The sequence below is a fragment of the Myiozetetes cayanensis genome, unplaced genomic scaffold (genome assembly GCF_022539395.1).
Source record: "Myiozetetes cayanensis isolate MyiCay16 unplaced genomic scaffold, myiCay2020 scf17, whole genome shotgun sequence".
NCBI lineage: Eukaryota > Metazoa > Chordata > Aves > Passeriformes > Tyrannidae > Myiozetetes > Myiozetetes cayanensis.
Window position 1 is genome coordinate 7,862,641 of NW_026087378.1, and position 16,753 is coordinate 7,879,393.

At 62.4% G+C, this 16,753-nt stretch overlaps 1 protein-coding gene across 2 annotated transcripts; it reads right to left on the reverse strand.

Annotated features, from left to right (window-relative positions):
• Positions 1–510: 510 nt before the first annotated feature.
• CPLX2 (complexin 2) lies at positions 511–16,240 on the reverse strand. 2 transcript variants are annotated; one of them, XM_050311836.1, is made up of 5 exons: positions 16,099–16,240; positions 11,442–11,539; positions 2,778–2,885; positions 2,112–2,287; positions 511–1,941 (listed from the first exon to the last, which is right to left on the reverse strand). In XM_050311836.1, exons 3-5 carry the CDS (start codon positions 2,806–2,808, stop codon positions 1,744–1,746), a joined length of 405 nt encoding a protein of 134 aa, XP_050167793.1. In that variant the 5' UTR covers positions 2,809–2,885; positions 11,442–11,539; positions 16,099–16,240; the 3' UTR covers positions 511–1,743. The 2 variants fall into 2 exon arrangements, with proteins under 2 accessions (XP_050167793.1, XP_050167794.1); XM_050311837.1 differs by lacking the exons at positions 11,442–11,539; positions 16,099–16,240 and adding an exon at positions 4,931–4,975.
• Positions 16,241–16,753: the final 513 nt, after the last annotated feature.

The window sequence follows — 16,753 nt, forward strand, 5'->3', positions numbered from 1 at the left end:
AATGATGGCTGAGGCTGGCTGCAGGCTGACGCCTCCAGGGCTGTGCCAAGCCAGGGCACTGCCAGGGCCTTTACCTCTCTGCGGGGACATGAGGTGCCCCATGCCCATAGCCTCATGCCTCTTTATTAGGGGACAGAAGACTGTGACCCACCAGAAACAGCCCTTGTACTGCAGGGTATCCCCCATCATTCAGTGAAAGAAGTCCTAGAGTCAGGGGGAAGGGGCAGAAGCCCCCATGCCATGCCTGTGGGACCACCAGCACCCAGCCTTTTTGCCTTGTCCCCATCCCCAGAGAGGACACTTGCAGAGTGGGGAGACAGCAGGACTGAACAGGACTCTGGGAGCCACATGTGGTCACCCCTACACCTGTGGCCTGGCTTGGGTGCTGCCCAGGGTGGGCCCTGTGGCCTTACCGTGTGTTGTGAGCTGCCTGGTGTCAGCCTTGGGGTTAGTGGGGTGAGGGAGCTGACATGGGGGCCCAGGGAAGCAATGGATGAGAAGAGGCTGGAGCAATGTACAAATCCCTTTATTTTATTAGTTTGTCAAAGACTAGTTCGAGCAGGATGGTCACAGCATGTCTGTGGGGCCCCAAGCTGCCCGCCGCCTCCCTGGAGGGCCCTCGTGGGCGGCTGGGGGCCGTGGCTGAGGAAGCACGGGTAGGGGGGAGCACGGTGCGGCAAGGGCCGGGCTGGGATGAGGGTGTGCCCCTGCCTCCCCTCGTTGGGGTACAAGCAGCAGCTCCTGGGACATCCCGGGGCGCTTGCCCAGGGATGCCGTCCCAGGCCCGGGGACCCGTGTGTCCAGCGTCAGGTGGGGGGCAGCCGGGCACTCCCAGCCCTGGGCTGGCCCGGCAGCCCTCGGCCCCGCGCTGGCTTTATTGCAGGGGGCAGACTGGGGGTCCCGGCAGCGCGGCGGGGGGCTCTCGGCTCAGCGCCGCGGGTGGCCCCCGGGGACAGTGGGGACTCAGGGGTGGGAGTCTGAGCAGCGGACACGAGGACGCATGGAGCGATGGGGCGCACCCTGGCACAGAGACACTAATGCGAGGACGGGGGCCAGCGGGGCCAAGACACAGACGAGCGAGCGGCGGGGACGGGGGGACGGGACAGGGGGTTCCCTGCCCCGCACGTGCCTTTGTACACGGTTGGCGGAGCGTGGCGCCCGCTCCTCCCGGTGCTGAAGTATTGCAGTCTAACTGATATGGCTTTAACTATGGGGCCAGAGATGCGGGGAGGGGGGTCCCCTCCAACCCCCCGATGCAGGGGCACACCGGGCAGCCCCGGGGGACCCCCGTGCCCGACGACCGGGGATGGGGGAGCTGTGGGCAGGGCGCCTGGCTTTGTGCTTTGGGCTTGGCCCAGGGCGGGACGGGGCAGGGGGATGGCAGTGTTGGGAACGAGGGCAGGCGAGCAGAAGCCTGCTGGGGTCCCCTGGGAGGGCAGAAGGGGCAGGGCAGGGGGCACAAGGAGCCACCCCGGGGGGGCCGGTAGGGCCTGGGTGCCCCCAGCCTGCCACGAGGTTACATCAGTGCATTTGGTCCCGGTTCGCCCTGTCCGGCCAGGGCTGCTCCCCTTTGGCGTGGTGGGGGGGCCCTGCCTGGACGGGACGGGCGGGTCAGGGGACAGGGCAGGAGGGGATGGGAGGGGGTGTAGGGACCCCCTCTCCGGGGCCAAGGGAACTGATGGAGGGGTCGTAGGGGAGAGGGCGCCCATGCCCCAGCACCCTATGGCAGGGTTGACGGTGCTGTTACTTCTTGAACATATCCTGCAGCGGGCCAGGCAGGTACTTGAGGACGGTGTCCAGGATGCTCTCCTCCTCCTCCTCCTCCTCATCCCCACAGCCTGCTGGGATCGCCTTCTTGGGGCGCGTCAGGCTGCCCTCACACGGCTGCTCCAGGGCAGCCTTCTCCTCTGCTTCCTTCTCCTCCTTCTTCTTCAGCCCATACTGAGAGGACACAGACCCTCAGCAGGGCAGGCACAGGGCACTGCCTGCACTGTGCCCGTGCCCGTCACCACTGCCTTGGGCCACCCTCCTCCCAGCCATGCCAGCTCCCTGTCCCAGCCCTACCCCGGGTGCCAGGAGCAGGGGCAGGTGCAGGAAAAGCATGTGCCCACCTTGTCACGGATCTGCTGCCGGACTTTCTCCCGCTCGGCTTCCATGCGGGCGTGCTTGGCTTTCCGTTCCTCTTCCTGCTGGCGCAGAGCCTCCTGCCTCTCCTCCTCCTTCTTCTGCGCATCGGGGTCCTTCTCCTCCTCTCCCCCCAGCATCTTTCCCATGTCCTTGGTGGCCCCTGTGGCATCACAAGACCACTGGCTGGTCCCCAAGGGTGCTGCAGCTTGACGCTGGCTGCTGAAGCCCTGCAGAGGCAGGCAGGGCAAGGACCCCCTCCCCGCCACAAGGACGACCTGGGACATCCCCAGGGCCACCCATGCCAAAGTGAGCTGCAGATGGGCTCTAGAGGCTGTGGGGATAGGGAGTGCCATGGGCTGGCTGCGCTGCCCTAGTTCAGCATCAGCCGGGGGAGATGCTGGCAGCTCCTTCAGCACCCAGGGGACCTGCTGGGGAATCCCACTTAGCGGCAGGAGAGCCAGGATTCCCCAGCCAGCTGCTGACGGTGCTGGGAACAGGAACCCCAGAGGGCTTCAGCAGCAGCCCCCCACTGCTGGTGGCTCTCTGTGTGACTCTGTCCCCCAGCCATGTCCCTCCCACTGTGATCCCAGGGTGTCAGGCCAGCACTGCTCCTGGAGAGGGGACACTGAGGGGCAACAGCACCCACTCACCGCCCAGCGCTTGCTTCATGACAAAGTCCATGGTGCCGGTGTGTGTGTGTGGCTAGGCCAATGCCCAGCGCTCATCCACTGCTGTCCGGGATTGCTGACCTGGGCCACCTGTGTGGGCAGAGAGGGACAGGGTTTGGGACATGATGCCCATGGTTCCTACTGCCCAGGCACAAGGAATGGGACGGTCCCTGGGGCTGCACTTTGTGCCCCTCTGCATCCCCAGTCCCAAATGCCTTCCAGAATGGACAGAGGGAGTTTCTGGGGTCTGCAAGCAGAGAGTGTGCTGTGCCTTTTTCCCTCAACCCCCTCCTCACATCCCTGCTGGCCTTGAGGACCTATGGAGGGACCAAGACAGGGACTGCAGAGGGATGTTCCACCTCACCACTGCCCTTGGTGTGGCAGCAGGAGCCAGGGGTGCTGCCTGAGGGTTTGTGGGATGGGGACCCACCAACCACCATCCGCTGTGTGCCCCTGCTTTGGGGGGGGGGGGATGACAGCCCCTGCCTGGGGATGCCAGCGTGGCGCAGCCAGACATGGGATGCTGCGTGTGTGCGCGTCTATCGCAGTGTGAGTGCTCTGCAGAGGGTTAGTGCCAGGTTGTGGCGATGTTTGGGGGCTGCAGGGGTTGCAAGCAGCAGCCTGTCACTGTGTGTGTGATCTGTGCGGGTGCTGCAGATGGGTGACACCGTGCAGGGGCACTGCGTGTGCAGGACGGAGCGGGTGCGCTGTGTGTGAGCTCTGTGCAGGCGTGCAGGCTGTGTTTGCTCGAGAGGTGTGTTTGCGGGTGGCTGCAGGCTGTGTTTGCATGGGGTGTGTGTGTGCGCACACGCGCGATAAGTTTGTGGGGCTGCAAGCTGCGCGTGCCCCCACGATGTTCGGGCTTGCAGCCTGTTTGCAGGCTTTGTGCGTGTGCGAGTGTTGGGGTTTGTGGGCTCTGCGGATGTGTGCACGCAGGTTTGCGGGCTGTGTCTGTGTGCTGGGTGTTTGTGCTGCGTGTGTGTGTGTTTGCACACTGGGGGGGTGTTGCAGGCTGTGTTAGTGTGTGTGTGGGGGGCTGTGTGTGCAGGTCCGTGGGTTTGCAGGCTGCACAGGGGGCTGTGCACACAAATTTGCAGACTGTGTCGCGTGTGTGTACGTGTGGGGGTGTTGCAGGCTGCTTGTGTGCTCTGTGAGTGCGCGTGTGTGGGGGATTACAGGCGGGCTGTGTGTGTGGGGGTTGCCCGTGGGGGTGCCCATGCCCCCCACGTGCCCCATGTGAGTGGGGGGCTGCAGGCTGTGCTCAGATACTGGGGGTGAGGTTTGCTCTGTGTGTGTGTGTGTGTGTGCATGTGCCCTGAGTGTGCCGCAGCCTCGCATTTATCCCACCCCAGATCCTCGGAACCCCAGGGGGCTGGAGGGTCTTCACGAGCTGTGACCCTGGGAAGTTTGTTGCTGCAAGGGCTAGGGCACCCCGCGGGTGAGGGGGGGGGGCTTCTCCGGGCGACACAGTGCTGAGACCCGGGGCCGCAGCGGGGGGCTCAGGGGCCACCGGAGATGCGGAAACACTGGAAAACACCGGGAAAACGGGGCCGTAGGGAAGGTGCAGGGGACACGGGGGACACCGGAGCACCGCAGCCGCGTGGCGGGGGGTCGCGCAGTGATAGTGAGGTATGTGGGGGACATCGCGAGGTGCAGGGAAAAGGGCAACACGAGGGAAACACAGCACAAGCGGGGCACACCGGCGGGCACCGGCACACCGGTGACACCCGAGCGGGGACACCGCACGGGCTGCAGCGACGCAGGGGACACGGGGGGGGCGCCGGGAAGGCGGGGGACAGCGGGGACACGGGACGTAGCTGACACCCGGCAGGCGGGAGACACCGAGACCGCAGCGGGGTGCGGGACCCCGTGGGGCTCCGCGGCAGGGGCGCAGGCACAGGGAAGACGCGGGGGGAACCCGGGAGCCACGCACCGGGGGCGCAGGGGACACCGGGGGACGCGGAACACGGGGAGGGCAGGAACCGCGCTGGGGGCGAAGGGGTCGCGCAGGGGACGGCGTGCCGCAGGGACCCCACCCCATCCCATCCCGGTGTCTGCGGCGCGGGGCCCCGCCCGCCGCCCGGGGCCGCCCGGTGCCGCAGCGGCGGCGCTGTCCCTTCAGCACCGGCACTCACCGGCTCCGCCGCCGCTCGCAGCTGCCGCCGCTCCGCCCCGCCCCGCCGCGGCCCGGCCCCCTCCCGCCCCCGGCGGCACGCGTGGGCCCGCCCGGAGCGACGGACCGGCCCCCCGCGGGGGCGGGAGGATGCGGGACCCTCCCGGGAAACGCTGCACGACCCCCAGGGAAACGTCCCCGGGAGCCCCGCATCGCTCCCCAGGATGTGGACGGGCCCCCCACCCCGGTCACCACCCCGCGCTACCGCAGCGGAGGGACGGGGCAAGAGTCTCCTGCTCGGGGTTAATAATTCACCGCCGCGGCAATTAACGGGCGAGACGAGGCATTAATCAGCCGGAGCTACTCCCCAGTCCCGCACTCCTTGCTCCCTCAGTCGGTACCTAGACCCAAAGTAACACAATCCCCTCTGCAGCGGTGTGGGGTGGCTGCGGGACTTTAATGAAAGTCCCTGATAAATCATTTCGCCCCTCCTCCCCCTCCCCATTCACGATGGCATCGAGGCTGTGATGCCCACAGAGCTCAGGACCCAATTCAGAATGGGGTTTCCGTGCAGGAAATGGGGGGCACCTCCCTGCCTAGCCCCCCTGCACCTGCTTGAAGGGAGACAGGCTCCTGGAGCCCCTCCTATGTTTCCCCCCCTGGCACTGCGGGACAGATCTCCCACAGTCGTCCCGATAGGGCCGGTGTGTGCTCACCCTGCAGAGGGGCAGCCGGTGCCTCCTAATTAATCCAGCCCTGGGTTATTAAAGACAAGACGAGCCCTGTGCAAATGAGATTAGTGGTGCTCAGAGCCAGGCTTTGGGATAGCTAATGTTTAATGGTGAGGTTCTGGAGTAGCAGCCCTGTGGGGGCCCAGAAGAGTGCTGGAGAGGGTCTGGGTGTAGAGTCCTTTCAGGAATCCCCTACCCTTACACCTGGGAGGTTGTGGGGAGCTGGGACAGGCTGCAGCTACCCCCACAAGTGGTGTGGGCTGTGGAGATGCTGTTGGTGCTGCTGGGCACTGCCAGGGCTGCTGCAGGGAGGTCGAGGGCGATGCAGGACATGGGGCAGCAGTGGGGAGCCATCCTGCAGCTGGGGGGGCCAAAACTGGCTTGCAAGCGCCACCTCCACAGGGATGCAGCACTGACAGATCCGTGTGTGTGCACCCCGTGCTCCTGCCTTGATGCACGGCAGCTGCCACGGATAAGTCTCAGCACAGGGACAACACATTAAGGATTTGGCCCTCTTGTTCACCCCCTTCACTGCTCCCAAAAATACCCCCTGGCGTAGCACACCTCCATAAGCTCTGAGCCCTCAGCCTGGCATCGGCCAACAACTCCTCTTTCCACCTCCAAAGTAAAAATGCCTCCTGCCCTCGTGCCCAGCCCCGCTCTGCCCGCTGGCAGCTGGTGGGACAGGCATGTGGGCGGCAAGACAGGCCCGTTCTTGGCCCGTCCGTCTGTCCATCCATCCGTCCTGCGGCAGCCCTGCTCCGGGCGTTGACGTCAGCGCTCCCGGCAGCCGGGCGGTGGGCGGGCGGCACCGCTCCTATTGTATTAAAAATAATACAGCGGAGCACAAATTCATTACAGATAAGTGTGACAGCCAGGAGGAATTAACGAGCCCGTCTCTCAGCGCCTGACAAACGCCTCCTTTTGTTCCTGGGATGGGTCCTTGAGTCTTTCAATCTTTGGAGATGCCTCGACTCATTAAGCACATCCTCCCCCAGTACTGGGGACTGCTCCCAGTACGAGCTGTGGCCAAGCTGTCAGGGACATCCCTTGTGTCAGTGTCCAGCGCTGTCGGGCTTGCCCTCCTTGGGAGTCAGTGTCCCGGAGTGCTGTCCCCACGTGGGGTGCAGGGTGGCCAGGGAGAGGTGGGCGAAGCAGCCCCCGTCCCTGCTGCTGCGGGAAGCACGAGGCTCATGTGAGCTGAGGCCAAACGCCCCGGCACTCCAGCTGCCGGTGCCGGCGTCGCAACCACAGCCGACGGGCTGGCGGGCACCCAACTCTGCCCTGCTGGCTGGGCTCCCATGGGAAGAGCAGCCAGGGGCTTGTCACCAGCCCTGGGCATCGCCTCCATCCTCCTGCCCCTCACACCCCTGCGGATACTCCTGCCCCTGGGACAGGGATGAGCCCAGGGACCCCCACAGTCCCAGAGCTGAGCTGTCTCTGGCCAGTGCTGGGGCTGCTTGTGCCCAGCACAGGCACTTTTTGGGCCCAGCTGTTCCCTGGTATCATCCTGGGCAGTGTCACCTGCTGGGTGGCTGTCTGGAGCTGCCTGGGGAGGCAGGAAGCGAAGGGACAGGGAGGAATGGGAGGGACAGGGCAGCACTGTGGTCAAATGGAGGAGGAAGCTCTCAGCACTGCCAAGTCCTGCAAGTTGCCTCTGTGCCAGCTCACTGGGGCAGCACAGCAGGCGTGGAGCTAGTCCGGGAGCCAGCGCCCCGGCACTGCCTTGCTCGGCTCCACTCTGGCGCCCAGGGAAAGGGCACGGGGCTGGCTGGTGCCGTCACATCGCCCACAGCATCCGCCGCCAGCAACGCCTGAGTGGCACCTGCCCATCGGCATTGTCCCCAGCTCCCATAGCCAGACAGGGACTCTGCAAGGTCACAGCCTCTGGGCAAAGCTCCCGGGCAGAGGGAAGCAGGTGCCTGAATACCTGCACCCATCCCTGCAGCACTGCCAGCCCAGCCTGCTGCCACCCATTAGCATAGGGCAGTTATTTCACTTATCCCCCCGCCCCCCCAGCTATGCAGAAAATAATTATTGGTCCTTCTCATCGCACCAAGGGATTAAAAGTGGTTAACTCCATTTCCAAAGGCTTTGTTATGTTGGTTTTCCCTCAGCTGCTGCACAAGGCGATTTCCACAGTGCCACTTAGGCAGCTTTTATCAGGTTGTCTTCTGGAGGTAATTGGGTTTTTCAGGAGCCTGTTTAAAATTCGTAACCCAGCCTCTTAAACAAAACAAAAACAGCAACGGGGAGAAGGGGAAGAGACAGCACGAAACACACAGCAGCTGCAGCCTCTGAAGAGCAGCCCTGGTCCCTTGGGGCTGGCACCCGGCAGGGACAGGGACAGGGACAGGCACCAGCGTGCTGAAGCATCAGTCTGGAGACGGACCCTCCAGTGCAGCAGCTGAGAATAGACTGCAGGGACAGCCCCTGCTGCCCCTCCCACTGGTGACACTGCGAGGTGAGGGGGACCCTTGCCAAAGGGACCCTTATGCTGCACTCAAGGAGAGTGTGAGGTGCTCAGAGCCTACAGCGTCCAGCCCCTGGGGATGCCAGGGCCACTGCTCTGCCCCTGCATCAAGTCACAGCACCCTCAGCACATGGGGGTGCCCCCCCAGCACCCACTCACCCACTATCACATCCACAGCAAACACGGGGTGTGAATGCGGGTCTCACTGTGGGGCTGGCTGGGAGCCTCACCATGAGCCCTGGGGCTGGCAGGGAGGAAGGCTGGCTCTTGCCATGGCTTCATCCCTGATGCTCCTGACTGTGGGAGTAGCACTGTCGGGAAAAGACTGGGGGTGGCAAGATCCCCTGAGCTGACCAGAGAGGGACAAAGCAAGCAGGCCAAAACCACCCTCACAGGATAACTTCTGCTGGCCCCATGCCCAGAGGGTCTCCCTTGTTCTGGGTTTTGCTGGCTGGCTAGGGGAGGCTCCTGCTGCCCTCCCCATGCCCTGCTCTGTAGGGGCACAGCACTGCACCCCTGCAGCCAGAGGGGCTCCAGGCTGATGCTGCAGCTCTTCCTGCTCTCCTGCATCACCTCACGGGTCCGTCTGCATTAATGCCACAGCCCCGTCGGCATCTGCATCGCTACCACAACCCCATCGCAGGAAGACCTGTCTGTCCCCTCCCTGTGGGGTGGGGGTTTCACTGGGCACCCCCAGCTCGTCCCTGCCCAGCTCTGTGCCGCAGGGCGCGGTGTGGGCTGGGGAGTGAGTGGGTGGCGGGGAGCTGCCGCAGCAGATGGTCGGTGGGGCCGGATCACGGCACCGCACGCAATGAGGGACGTGTGTGTCCCCGGGGGGGCCATTCACAGGAGCTGGTTGTGAAGTGGTGCCTGCAGGGCCCCAGCATACACACACCTGCTCGTCCCAGGCATGGCAACAGCAGTGTGCGAGCCAGGGAGGCTGCGGCTGACGGAGGGATGGGGCGAGGAGTGGACTGAGCCAAGGGCTTCCAGCTGTTCCCAGCATGCCGGAGAGAGAGGGGTGCTCCCAGTGCTGCTCCACTTCCGAGTTCCCCAAAAAAGACCATCTACACCTACATCTGTCTAAGAGAGTGATGGAGGGGCTGAATCTCTCAGCGAGAGTGCCCAAGGGGACAGGGAGTCAGCTCCAAGCTCCAGCTAAGAAGCATCCACCGCTGCTGAGGTGGCAGACACTGCATAGCTGAGCACCTTGGCTTTGCCACCGCTGTCCTGTGCCCTGCAACACGGAGCTCAGCTCACCCAGTCCCAGTCTCAAGGCCACCCAGAGCCTCAAGGAAACCGTGTCCCATGAGTGGTGGGGGATGCCGGGATGGACCTGTAAGTGCTGGGGGATGCCGGGATGGACTCTGCCACCTGAGTGCTGCAGTGGTGACTCCTCATCCCCGCAGTTCCCGACTCCCAGCATGTGTCCGGTGCCTCTGTGCCATGCATTATTAAACAGAGACGCTGCAGCCCCTCGCTGTTTATCCTGGTGTGGCTGTGCAGGGACAGGCTGTGGGAGCCACGGTGGCTCACTGCAGTCTCAGTCAGAAGATTTAGTCTCACTGCAGGCCTGGCCAGTTCCCCAAACAGGTTTATGACCCCTGGGCTTACTCACCTGGTGGCTTTCAACCCCCCACCACACACAGGATGGATACCACCTCCCTGTAGAAAAGCCACTACGCATTCAGCCTCGGTGCTATCACCTACGCCTTCCCCTGCCCACACAGCAGGTACAGCATTTACATCCCAATCGCCCATACAAAGGCACACTTGCGCTGAGTCCACCCCATCAATATTTATGGCAGGCACGCACACCCGCACAGCTCTGCAGGGGCCAGTGCAGAGCAGAGCTGGGCACAGTACACCACACACTGCTTGGGGAGCAGATAAAAGCCCCCCTGAGCCCCTGCGCTGTCTCCCCATCGCTCCAGCCTGTGCACACACTGATTTCCAGCCTTGCTGCGCTGGCAGGGATGTGCAGGGCCTGTGCAGGCACCGATGACCAAGGTGGTCATGATGTGTGGGGAGTGGATACCCAAGGATCCTCTTCCTGTCTCTGTCAGGATGGGATTTGGGCACCTGCTCCCCACAGAAAGCCTCAGAGTGGTTATACCCACCCTCATTTCCCTGACAGTAAAAAGTGTGAAGGACAAGGGCATGACTGTCTCAAGGCTGGGCAACGAGGTCACAGCAGAGTAGGGCGAGCCCCCACCTTGTCCCCCCTCCAGCTGAAACATCCTAAAAAATGAGACCCTGGGCACTGCTCCCCTGAGGTTCAGCCTCTTGCTGACACAGATTTTGGATCCTGAAAGCTCTTAGGGGCTCCTGAGTCGAGGGCAGAGACTGGGGTGCTTTAGCCCCTCTATGTACCACCAAAGCTGGGGAGTGGGAGGATGAAAGGAGCAGAGATGCCACCATGTCTGGCCCTGCTCTACCCAAACTGCCAGCCTGGCTCTGGGAGAGCATCTGCCTTCTGTGGGGGACTCATTGTATCCCATGAGAGGGGAGGTTTAGGAGCTGAGATGCCCCATGCCCCGGGCAACAGAGCTGAATTAGGGGCACAACACCAGGGACACCCTGTCCTCCAGCAGCAGCAGATGGCTGCACGGTGGGGGGCTCCATGGCAGCGTGGAGGGGGACATCTGGGTGCTTGGGCTCCAGCCAAGTTGCAGCTCGGTGGGAGCAGGATGAGCCTGCATTCATCCCCTGGCTTGGGACACTGGGAGGGGTGAGATCCCCACACCAGAGAGCGGCTGGGATGGGGAGGGGGCTTACTGCCCACCCCATCTGAGACCTCCCCCAGCCTGCCTGCGCTCGGGGTTTCCGCTGTGGCGTGACGCCGGACGGGCACGGCAACGCTCCAAGAGCTGCTGGGGCTCGGGCCAGAAAATTCATTCTTGGCTGCTTTCAGTGGGGTTTGGCTCGTACCTTTCCCATCTGGGGGCTTTCAAAAGAAAAAAAAAAAAAAAGGAGAAGAAAGAAAAAAACCTCCTGTCCCTGTGCCAGCTCCACAGTCACTGTCATTTGCCATGGTCCCCAGGCAGGACCGTGCCCAGCATCTGTCCAGAGTCTGAGCTGGTCTTTACTCCTGTGGCCTTGAGCTGGTCTTGAGCTGGTCTGGGTGCCTCTTGCCCTTCACCAAGGTGTCACGAGGATGCCCATGACAGACCCCACCTCTCCCCATCTTGTGTGACCCTACTGGCTCTGCTGAGGCAGCCCCAGGTGGTGCCTCTGCACCCCCCATTCATCCCATGGCTGAGCTATGGCCCCCATAACACAGGGAGTGAGAGTCCCCACAGCCCCCCGAGAGCCACGGCACTGCCTACCTTGGTGTGTGAAGCACGAGGTGTCTGCTGCTTCGGCACCTAACGCAGGGGGACAGGGACCTCGCGGGGGTGGCTGAGCATCGCAGGGACAGCAGGGCCTGCAGAGACACCGACAGTGAGAGGATCAGCGCCGTGGAGAGGCTCCAGGAATGGATGGCATCAACGAAGTGGAATCACTTGATGGGTGATGGACAGAGCACACCACTGTCTGCTGCCCTTTCTGCCACTCGAGTGGGAGTGGGTCTGTGTACTCCCTGCATCTCAACCTCCAAGGATGGGAGCAACCTGCTGCCAAGAGCCACCATCTCCCTGCAGGTGGGAGCCTGGTGGGGCGTGCAAAGGGTGACAGGCTGCAGGAGGTGGCAGCTTGTCAGGGTCTTTGGTCCTGTCCTGAATCAGGGACACCCACTCTGCTGCTGGCAGAGGGCTCCTGGATGTCTCTGCAGGCTCCTGACAGTTTGGATGCCCTCATTAAAAATTTAGAGAGCTCTCAACTCTTTGAGGGTTTTAAAATTTCACATTAACTCTGCCGTTCTTTGGAGAACATAATGGCAAGTTAAAAGAAGCCGCCAAACAAAAGCCCTGCTCAGACTCGACAATCGAAGAAAGCCTGACGTCGCTCTGGGCTCCCCACTTCTGCTGGACCTCAGGAAACTTCTGCCTGGGCATCTTGTCCCTTCCTTGAATGTCCTTGAAATCCCCCTGTGATGCCTGGGGAGGTGCAGGGGGTGCTCCTGGGGGATGCTGGCCTGGGAAGGGTGCTGGGTGCCATGCTGGCAGTTTCCGGGGTGGTCTGTCCCTGTGGTGTGGCTGGTGTCACGGTGATGGGTGTCATCAGAGTGATTTCTGCTCTGTGACTCGAGGAGCAGATTCCTGGGGAAGTTACACATTCATCCTGACTTCAAACAAAGGCTTTTCCTCCACCCTGGGAAAGGAGGGAGGCTTTGGCAAATTGAAGATAAATATATGACCCAGGGGAGCTGGGGGAAACACAGGCAAACAAACACCGACGCTGGGGAAGAGCAGGGACTGGGATGGATGGAGCCTGCATTTTAAAAAGCATTACAGAACAGGGATGCCTCATTCCAACCCCAGGAGTAGGAGACACTAATAGCCCCTGGGAACAGGGTTTGGTGAGGTTGGCTGTGGGAAAGAGGCAAAGAGTCCCCAGTGGGACCCCCAAGGAGATCCCGGAATGGCAACTGCTTCCCTGGGAAATGCAGCGCTAAAAGCTCAGCCTGGAAAGGGCTCAGAAGCAGTGTGAAGGTGACCTTTGCTGGGGACAACTGCTGCCTCCTTTGGGATATGGGAAGGCTCTGGAGCGGGGTAACATGGGCTGCAGAGTGCTGCAGGGATGTGTGCCTGGGGGCGTCTGGTTTCCAGACAGCCCAGTGCCAAGGAGACAGCTGGGCTGGAACAGAATCAGTTTGGCTCTGCTGGCCATGGCCTGGGGTAGCAAATCAGGAGATATTTGTTGAAAACCCAGAGGGTGGGAAGAGCAGGGACCCCCTGTCCAGATTTTTGAGAGGATGCAGAGAGTCCTGGGGGTTCCTGCTCTGATCCCTGCAGGGTATTTTTTATTTGAGCCAGATCAAAGTTGGTTTTTTTCTTCCTTTGCAATGTGCTGAAACTCCCAGTACCAAAAAGATGCATCTCACCTGGACAGCTGCACTAGCTCAATCTGTCTGTCTGTCCAAGCAACCAGACACCAACCGCAGCCAAACACAGAGGACAGGGAAGAGAAGACCAGGGTGATGTGCCAGAACACCCCCAGCTCCAGGGATAGCGTTGCCCCCAGCAGCTGGCAGAGTTGTTTTGATCCAGCTGAGGTCTGGACACAAGACAGTATCCAGGGAAAACTTAATGCTCAAGATGAGACCATTAGTGAGTCCACAGCTCTTGTGATTTGGCACCTCCAGCTCTCAGCACCCTGCTTGAACAGCTGAGCTTGTCCAAATGTCTGGAAGGAGGGTGGGCTGGGGAAGGGGAGCAGTGGGGTGCACAGGCTGACAAACTCAGGGCACACATCTCAAAGCACTTACACTGCCTAAGGGAGGTGCTCTTGGGAGCTGTCTTGGGTCTGGCATCAGCTTTGTGTCTGAGCACCAGGTGAGAAGGAAGGCTCAGACTCGTGATGCTTGGGGAAAGTATCTGCCAGCAGTGCCCTGTCCCGGCCCTCATGCAGGGATGCAAAGGGCTCAGGGTGCCACACTGCACTGGGCAGCCCCCAGAGGCATTCCCCAGCTGGGGTCCTGTACCTGAGCCAACCTGCCTTGCCTTCCAAAAGCAGATCCTCAGCCTCAAACACCTCAATGCCTCTTGCATACTTCATCTTGCCACAGGACAGGGCAGGTCTGGGTCACACTGTTGTGGGGCTCTGAGGATTTGACTGAGATGAGCAATGTTTCTGAGCCTCTGGTGAGTGTCACAGCAGGAGCTGGTGACACCAGCTAGGGATGGATATGATGGTCTGGCTGTGTACAGGAGGAGCAGGGACCTTTAGTGCAAAACAACACAGTAAAGGTGACAGTGGCTCCTGGTGAAATACTGGGTGACCTAGTGAGACACTGGTGCTTGGGGGCACAGCTTGGAGAGCCCATAGCTGGATGAGGAAGATGGTCCAGGTCTCTGCAGCCAGGAAGAGGGACCAGGAGAGGCAGAGGGGAAAGCTCCTGGGACGAGTGAGCAGAGAGCGCTCACGCGAGAGCAGCCTGCAGGAGCACAGCTTGTTTACCCTGGCTGAGCAGGCCTGATTGCTCTCTATAAATACACCCGGCGAGTAAACACCGGGGAGGGAGAAGGATCATTTAAACTCGAGGATGATTCTGGCATAAGAACAAATGGGAAGGTCTGGCCAGGAACACACAGAGGCTGCGGGCAAGAGCAGAGATCCTCTGGCTGCTGGGAAGGTCCTGCTCTGGATCCAGCCCTGGCTGTTGGGGCAGCACATGATGCCTGAGGGTTTGGGCTCGGTACTGGTGGAAGTGGCAGCAGCCTGGGCTGCAGTGACCGTGCCCACCTGCCATACCAGACCTCTCAAGCTCTGGGCCATGGGGGCACGGTGGTGCCCAGTGGCAAGAATAGAGATGTGCTGCGCTGCCAGCGGTCACTGTCTCTTCTCCAGAGTGTTTTTCCACAGTACCAGACCTGCCCTGGAACCTCTCGGTGCTGGTGCTTAAACCATGCTGGGCAACTCAGCGTGGCTCCCCTCGGCTCCCAGTACGGCTCCTCATAATCAGCTCCAGGCCTGATGGTCTGTGCCTGGCAGCAGCCTCTGCAGAAACCCAGGGAAGAGCCAAGGTGTGAACCACAATCATCCTCCAGTGCTGTGAGGTGTTTGGAGCTCTGTCTGGTTGGGGTCATTTCAATACTAATGTCATCATGCAAGGCAATCGAAGAAACCAACACTCGGCCCACAGCCAAGGGAGACTTTGAGACATTTTTCTGTGCCAATTTGTCTCAGCTGATCTATCTCCAGTTTCCCCAGGACAGTGAGGGATAGACACGAGGAGCAGTGCTGCTGGATGGGGACTGAGCTCCCTGTTTCCATGCTGGAGCTTGTCGTGGCAACCCTTGGGGTGCTATAGCCTCAGGTGGACAAGGACAGGTTTGTCAGGGAGGACACTCCTCTGCATCCTGCGTCTGGCCCATCCTTCCTCATCCTCTATTTGCCCAACCCAGCACCTCAGCTTGACCTGAATCGCTCTGCTTCCTTCACCAGCTCCAGTTCCTTAACCAGTCACAGTTCCTTCGCCAGCCCCAGCCAGCAGCTGCCACTGATGGTTGCACAGAGAAGCCCTGAGCCATGAGCCCTGTTCTGAGTGAAGGTGCCAGCCCTGCTTTGCCACTCTGACTCACCACTCTGCCTGCCTCGGGCAGCGGCTGCCCGGTCACGCTCGTGCCATGCGGGCAGCAGTGCCACCGCGCGCTGCCAGGCCCGGATCACGGCAGCCACCTGCCCGGGTGCTGCAGCCTCGGCGATGGGGGCACAGCGGGGAGAGGGGCTGGAGCGTGGGGTTGGGGAGGCATCTCGTAGGGATAGTGTGGAGGGGAGAGTGGTTTGGTCCCAGGGGATTGGGGACAGGAAGATGGAACGCTGCACGAGTGGCTGGACTTAGTGCGGAGAGCAGGATGGAGGAGGGAGCCAGTACTGGGGAGGCATGCGAAGAGCCCGGCAGGAGCTCCCCTCAGCAGAAGGGTGCACGGAGCCTCCCGGGTGCAGGCAGGGGTTGGCGGGGGGAGCAGGTCGCCGACTCTCCCTGCCCACTCCCCGCTCTGGGCCTGCCGGATGATGGCCAGGACAAAGGGGCTGGAGGGGGGATGCAAAACACAGTCCGAGGGTGACAGCCTTTCTGCTCCTATCCCCTCCACACCGGCGCGTCCCCCCTCCCCAGACTGCGGGTGGGCAGTCCGGGGGCGCGCCGCTCAACCCTGCATCTCCCACCCGCATCACCTGCATCCTTCCCCCCATCCCGCATCACCTGCATCTCTCCCCGCATCCCGCCCCGCATGCCGCATCCCGCCGCTCCGCGGCCGCCGCCCCGTTACATAAGCCGCCGGCCCCGGGAGGCTCGTCGGGCCGATCCCCGCGCCCGTGCCCGGCCCCCCCCGGGCTCTGCGGCACGGCGGGCCCGGCCCGGCCCGGCCCCGCACCCACCTGGCTGGCTCGGCGCGGCTCCGGTGCGCCCCGTCCGCCCCCGGCGCAGGGAAGGAGCCGCCGCCGGAAGGGAGGCGGGAGCCGTAGCGGTTCAGGGGGGGCCCGGTGCTGGCTCCCCCTCCGCCGCACGGCCTCCCGGGCGGGGCCGCCTCCGTGCCCGCCTCCGGACCGCCCCGCGCCCCGGGCGGCAGCCCCCGGCCCGACCTTCAGCCCCGGTACCCGGCGGTTCCTTGCGGTACCCGGCGGTTCCCCTCTGGTACCCGGTGATTGCTCCTCCGGTACCGGGGTGTCCTCCCCGCTATTCAGCCATCTCCCCCTGCTACCTGGCTATGCCCACCCGCACCCAGCATCACCCCCCAGTACATAGCAACCCTCCCAGTACTGCCTGTGCCTGCAGTTGCACCTCCAGTGCCCATAACAGCCACCCCCAGTACCTGACCATGCCTCCCATTTCTTGGCCACCCATTTCCCCAGTACCCAGCAACTTCCCTGAGTCCCTGGCCATCCCTCCTGACCCTCTGGATCTTCCAGTCACCCACCATCCAGCAATTCCCTCCAATATTCATTCTCCCCCCATAGGCCCGAGTGCTTCTCTCCCTCAGAGTTGTTGATTCTTCTCCCATGGCACTGCCAGCCCCTCCAGAGGAGAGGTCTC

What these genes read in the sequence shown, in the direction of transcription:
- CPLX2 (XM_050311836.1), bottom strand. Translation starts at nt 2,808, where the DNA reads ATGGACTTTGTCATGAAGCAAGCGCTGGGCG. An exon ending in CATGAAGCAAGCGCTGGGCG is followed by an intron (nt 2,288 to 2,777) that starts GTGAGTGGGTGC and finishes GTGATGCCACAG; the next exon opens with GGGCCACCAAGGACATGGGA. An exon ending in GGCAGCAGATCCGTGACAAG is followed by an intron (nt 1,942 to 2,111) that starts GTGGGCACATGC and finishes GTGTCCTCTCAG; the next exon opens with TATGGGCTGAAGAAGAAGGA.